Source organism: Postia placenta (genome assembly GCF_002117355.1).
Source record: "Postia placenta MAD-698-R-SB12 unplaced genomic scaffold POSPLAscaffold_14, whole genome shotgun sequence".
In the NCBI taxonomy this organism is placed as follows: Eukaryota; Fungi; Basidiomycota; class Agaricomycetes; order Polyporales; family Adustoporiaceae; genus Rhodonia; species Rhodonia placenta.
Window position 1 is genome coordinate 268,784 of NW_020169845.1, and position 6,538 is coordinate 275,321.

Here is a 6,538-nt window from a genome sequence, read left to right on the forward strand (position 1 = left end):
AAGCTCTACATGTGAGTCTCTGCCTGCATTGAAGTGTGACCCCAGACGCACAATTGACGTGTCTTGCAGGCTTGAGCATCCTGAGAATCCCCACATGGTTTGGTGGGACCCAGCCGGTGAGCACATAATCGTCCAGCAGCCAGAGCAGCTCCTGCTGCATGTCCTCTACAGTGTGTACCGCCAATCACGCTTCACAAGCTTCTCTTGGCAACTCAACATGAGCTGCATTAGATGTCATCTGAATATTATTGTGTGCTCACGTTGCATCATGTGAACGGAGCATCACTGATTGTCACTCCAGCACCTGAGGCCGGGTCAAATGTGCAGCTGTAAGTCTCCGATAGCTATCCGGTTTCCCGATATTAATCATATATGGCTTTTCGCAAGGCCAAACCCTCATCTACAGCCGCTATATACCCCGTCCGACGCGATCGTTCTCCAGGCCGCTATGCGCCCACCCCGTTCGTTTTGTCTCGCATATTTCATCACTCATGCACAGCATACACATTTGAGTTCGAGCTCTCGTGTTACCTCCCTTGAAGAAATTCAGTTGTTTGTCTCCTAGTCATGGTCCATTGTGCATATATTCCGGAATCTGTATCTAGTTTTACAGATTATATACCTATTGTTTGCGATAGTTGGAAGAGGCCTGAAGGTCATCTGAGTGTCGTCTGAATGTCGTCTGGTGTCTGTCTGAGTGTGTCTGTTAGCACTCTGATGCAGACTGGCGGGTTTGGCTCAGAAGTGAACCTCCTTAATTCAGACAGCTGTCTGAGCGCCTGAGTCGTCTGAATGATCTGATCCAGACGATTCAGACAGGGATCAGAGCGCCAACGTTTTGCTGATGGCCCTTGTCTGTCCGTGAGAATATTGGTGCGTATCGGCCGCTGGCATAAGGAGGCATAAGGCTATAGCAGATTTCAGAGGGTTTGCTGATGACACCCCATACAGGCAGTTTCATCTCTTGCATCTTTCTGCTATCAGAACAGCGCTTCTGCTTACCGCATCTTCACGTCCTGAACACACGCAGGGTTCAGACAAGAAGCTTCCGGAAGAATATCGGGTTTCACTTCGGCTTGTAAGACTAGAAATCCGGATATACCGGTCTACATGCTGGTGAGTAGCGTATACACTATTGCGCCGCCATTCCGTATACCTATCTGTGCCACTGGACGAGACCATACACAAGGAATATTGGAGTATGTGCGTGGGAGATGCATATAAATAGCCACCGGGGACTTTGTTCATCCACGCGCCACGCAAGGGTGATGATCCAGAGGGAGCAGGACACGATGTAGAGGTCGTTTGAACATGCCATGAGTACTGCCAGCTGGACCGCCGTGATGAGCATCCTGGCCCCATACACGGATCCGAGAAGAACAGGTATCGTCGGTATACGCGCCGTCTTGTCCTCCTCAAAGTCTCGCATGTCGTGTGTGATCTACCAGATACACTCAACATGAATGGATATACGACAAATGTGACGAGCTGACGAGACTCACAGACATGCATGTCCAGTTGATGGTGGACCAGACCATAAGCCTCACGGGGTCCCAGGTCCTAGAGACAGGTGCAGACATAACGGACCATATCACCGGAAAGAACCCTGAGCTGGAGAAATACGTGAACACCTCAATATTGGCTTTGACACGCGGCTGTCTCTTACCCACGAATGACACCGACAAATACCGCCTTCATGACCGGAACACGTTTTAGGACGAACGAACGTTTGGCGTCGCCTATCGAGGTCACAGCTGGCCAATCAAACAGCGGTGTGTTCCACAAGAGCGCAGGTACGAGGATACATGCGACCAGCACCCACGTCGAGGGAGGACAGCACAGCAGCCCGATCAGCAATGCGGCAGCATTGAGGATGAGGTATATCCGTGCACGCGAGAAGACGGACAAGACGTCGCGATCGTCAAGCTCTCGCGCTTGTGCGTATACCGGTGCCTGGTCTAGGTAATGATCAAGTCCATATCCTATATAATCGGCTGAACAGAGCACGACAACCTTGTTCGAAGAGGACCAGCCAGGTAAGGGACGTTGTAAATGGGCTATACAGGGCATGCTCACCGGTCTCCAGTCTACAGTGCCAAAGGTAGAGTGGGAAGTAAAGACCGCTATGACGAAGCTGCATACTTGGAGCCAGAAAGGTTCTGCAATGAGGCGCGTGCGTATTTCTTGTGCAGTAGATGGTGCAGGTGCCATGATGGACATGTAAGCAAATGAGGTATGCTCGAGGTCGAGGATAAAGTAAGAGTCCTGCACTGTACCATTATTATACGCCTCCATTAGCATGTCTTATCGCATCTGCTCAACTGCGCTCAAAGGATGGACGCTGCGCATCATAGATTTATTTTCTGACATACATGAGAGCGTTGCGATAGCCCCTGTTGTTGTAGTCACTATGTTGATGTGGATGTATGATGCACAGGAGCCACGATGAACAGTCGTTCTGGCGTATTGTCACCGACTTGCTGCGTGAGATATGCAAATGCCTACATACACAGCCCAAGTCAATTCATAGCACACCGCTGAAGCCGGAACATGACTGTGAACTCGCCCGGATGTCAGTTGGGGCACGGGTGACGAAACCGATCGTGTGAGAACAGAGCATCATCGATACGGAAAATGCACTTGCCGATCAGCGGCTCTAAAATCCGTCGCCGGGAAGTCGCAGCGACGAAGAGGCGCGACTGGACGATAGCCTCACGTCGCGGAGCGCTTGGTTGGTAGCTACAAGGATGCCGTAAAAACGTCACTGTAACGCATTTCGCGATAACGGGCTCCTTCCCGCCATCTTCGGGAGGTGGAGCGTCCATCTGGAAAGTCAAATGATACGTTAATTAGATTTCAAGCGACACTGTTCCGGTATATGGAGGTAAGACAGATGATATGGACGAAGATGATGAGGATGTCTCAACGCGTATCAGTGAGGCCAAATTCCCACGCTGTATTATGTAATGAGACTGTTGTACGTTCTGGACGAGGATTCCAACAGGCACCAATGCTGTCAGGACGCGGTGCCATTCTAACTGTATACCCCGCACTAAATAGCACAGCACCAGGATCTATCGGTAGTTCTAGCTGAGGAAGAAAGATCACAAAATGACATGCTGGATCTAATCGGTCGTGCATACTCCCGCCAGTCTCTTTGTGCCTCCTGCTACCAATATCAAGTGATGAAGGGATATTCCGTATGCTATAATCGCGGCGCATGACTCGCCTGTATGCGCGACGATTCACACGATGTCTCACCAAATTATAATTTGAAGACGACACGGGCTCTTTCCGCATTCTACGAATTCCAGGCAAAGCTGAAGCCACCTCACTATTTGCCGGACTAACGAGCTTTGGTATTCTACACGCGCTGTGGTAACGAGGGAATCATCAGATAACATGTGTGCCACAATCCATTGACATACTGAAGAGAGATATGAACTTAAACATTCCGGAAAGGGTCGCGTCTTGCGTACATTCAGGCAGGGAGTTGAACCTTCTATCCGCCTGCGAGGCTCATCACATTGTCCGGGATATACATCTGCTTCAAGTATGCGAGCGTCGGAAATGCACTACCCTATATCTGAGACACAGGAGTTATTTCAAAAGCATAGTTAGGATATGACGGTATGCGAGGATCGTCGGCATGCGCCCCTTGCGCAGCAGCCGACTTCAGGTGCGCGGTCGTCTGCATGGCCGCGTTCGCAAAGTCGTCGTCATAAGCAGGATCTGACAGGATGAATATGATATTTATTAGTTGGTAGCGCTGCACACGGGCTCATGAAACTGAGTCATGCATGTTGGTGAGACCTTTGCAGTAATAATTTGGTTACTTTGTACTGTGAAGATAATGCATGATAAGCGGGACTCCGAGAGAGACAGGGCACTGCATGTACCCACGATACTAATTCTCCTCGAATCCCTGAATAAAATTAGGGTGGTCATGGCATGTTCAAATGACGTCTGTACCAGTGAAGTACGCCTCAGGCCCGAAGCAAGAACGATGTATCGCATTTGTCTTGAATTTGTCATACATGTAAGAAGCATACACAAAGGTAGTCTGATTCCATTCTCGGGGTCCCACCGTCCAGCTACGGAGCGTAGCTACAAGATGGACGTGTTTCCTATGACCTATTCCGCTCCTCTGCCTTAGCACAGGTATTGATTTTCGATTGTCTGTGTGACGCACAAGTATGGGAACGGGTTTCCGGAGTTTGCACCAATCACATTGAGTGGTATTTCCTGCGCTGGTAAGACACTATCTGTGGAGCCAAATACCGTTGCTCGCATAGATGTGCGGGTGTTCAGCCTTATTCAAAGCTCAACATAAGTGGCAGTAGACGAGTCGACGTTCACCCACATGGTCATGAGTGAGTTTGCATACACTTGTGAGTGAGAATCAGTCCAGTTATACATGAGCAGTGCAGGGGACGACGTGCCTTTTCCCGATAATGCATGGAATATAAACCATATCAAGACGTTGACTGAGAATGATTGGAACTGTACACAGTTGTTTCTCTCGTTGTTTTAGAGAAAGCAGTGCCTTACAGTGACAACTTGCGCAATTTGCAGGATGCTGAGGCATAAACAATGTCCGTGACAATAAGAAACTATCAATACACTATGACGCACGTTGTCATTATGCCACGATTCGACACGGACACAATGAGCTTTGTGATGAATAATTCTGTCCTGTGGAATTCGGGTGGTCAGTAAGCTCAAGCGACATTCTCGGACACGCAACCTACCGTTTAAAGCCGGTCCGCTTGCCACGCAAAGTGATGACAAGCGTCACAGTTATGATAATATCGGCAAGAGATGCGGAGGTAGTCTGCACATCGAACGGGATCTGAAAGGAGAACACTACGTTAGTATTTGGTACCCATAAATCACGAGGCAAGACAAAGCCTTCCTTCGTAAGTGCAAATGTGCTTGGGCTGACACCGGGGGCCCTGTGCACATGTTTGAATTTACGCCAGCTATGGTAGTATCTAACGTACCCTATCCACGCTGCCGCTACAATCAAGTTGCATCAGACGGCGAGGTTGCAAAACTACAGCCTGGGACTTACCAAGACTACATACTAGGTAATTACGAAGCATCAGCGAAGACATCTGTTAGTAACACACATGTAACATACTACAAGACGTCAAAGCCAAAATCATCTTGGATGGCTGTGAGAACCCCATGATACAAAGGCGCGTTCACAAACGTACCGACATTCCAACGAGAGGTATCCGATATAATGGATTGGCAATTACTGGGGCGAGAATACAGAGTAAGACAATCAGACTATGAGGATATTGCAATTGCGGATGATGTCACGCACAATGCCAGGTGTTAAACATATAATAGCTGTGAGTCAACCCGTGATTCCATGATGCTCAGTAAATGGCCGGTACAGTATGAGGTCACGTAGTATCTCACCTCTGCACTATTATGACTGCAAGAGCCTAAAGTCAATGTATTCAGTAAAGCTGTCTACACTATGTGCTACATACTCACGACACCTATGTAATCGACCTTGCCAAGACATTAGAGCGTCTCATAGATCATGAGAGACAACTTACGATGCAGCCCCTGTATCAACGTTTAGCCAGTCAACGGACTCCGCACGGTGACCCGTGACATACCTTGCCAACGGGAACAAGGTGGATGGACTGGCATGGTTTGTCACCACCAATTTCCATATGAACTGTATATACGTCAGGTTTGATAGTTCGCATGCGATGAAGACACATAACCTGGATATCTGCTGCCGTCACCATTGTATCAAGTGTCCTAGAGACTCATGTGAGTGGAACTTTGTCCTGACGGAAATTTCTCACCAGAGCAATAGGACCTACGGATGAGTGACGTGAGCTTCACAAAGTTACAATGAGCAGGGCCATACCAGTACTTGGAGAAACCACTTGTCTTTACGGTAGTGGAAGAAGTAATATACAACCTGGGCGCATGTTATACCATAGAAACTAAAAGGAAACAACATTTGCATGGTGAATGCTGCGTTGATGGAACGAATACGGACTCACATGGTGGAAAGCATAAGCCCAACAAGAAAAGAGCCCAGACTGGAGTCCAAATGCAGGTTCGGTCCCGTCATCTTGAGAGCAACGATTTCGGGATGGAAGGCAAGCTGTATCTTTATAAAGACATCATGTGTCACACGTGCAGTTACATCGGAATACAAGCCTGCAGGCAGTTGGGCATAGATATTCGAGTCGACGCGAATCTGGACAACAGATAGGTATGAAGATAAACACTGTGATTGATAGTAACAGGTCGTATTGCATCAAGATGCAATCGCAGCTCAACTGGTTCCAATATGGAAATATTTAATACCTTGCTGTGTACCACCAGTAATGCTAGAAGGGTCCTGCGAATTGTACGAGAGTTTGTGTGATGACAGACGCTCGGCGTCTATGAAAGAAGGGCTCCGAGGACTTCGGACAGAAGTTCACCATATCACGACAATAGTACACCCAAATCACTGTCTTCACACTGTGTGATCGCGGAGCTGACTAGCTCCGTTATC

At 48.4% G+C, this 6,538-nt stretch overlaps 2 protein-coding genes across 2 annotated transcripts; both read right to left on the minus strand.

Moving 5' to 3' along the window:
* Nucleotides 1-1,156: 1,156 nt before the first annotated feature.
* POSPLADRAFT_1153197 (hypothetical protein) lies at nt 1,157-2,211 on the minus strand (the record flags this gene model as incomplete). The annotated part of the gene is made up of 4 exons (XM_024486723.1): nt 1,157-1,441; nt 1,494-1,611; nt 1,667-2,013; nt 2,077-2,211. The coding sequence occupies 4 exons, from the start codon at nt 2,209-2,211 to the stop codon at nt 1,157-1,159; spliced, it is 885 nt and encodes a 294-aa protein (XP_024335293.1).
* A 2,113-nt stretch (nt 2,212-4,324) lies between these two features.
* POSPLADRAFT_1152961 (hypothetical protein) lies at nt 4,325-6,106 on the minus strand (the record flags this gene model as incomplete). Its single annotated transcript, XM_024486704.1, has 6 exons — nt 4,325-4,388; nt 4,552-4,613; nt 5,633-5,698; nt 5,748-5,784; nt 5,897-5,950; nt 6,036-6,106. The coding sequence occupies 6 exons, from the start codon at nt 6,104-6,106 to the stop codon at nt 4,325-4,327; spliced, it is 354 nt and encodes a 117-aa protein (XP_024335294.1).
* Between the last annotated feature and the right edge of the window lie 432 nt (nt 6,107-6,538).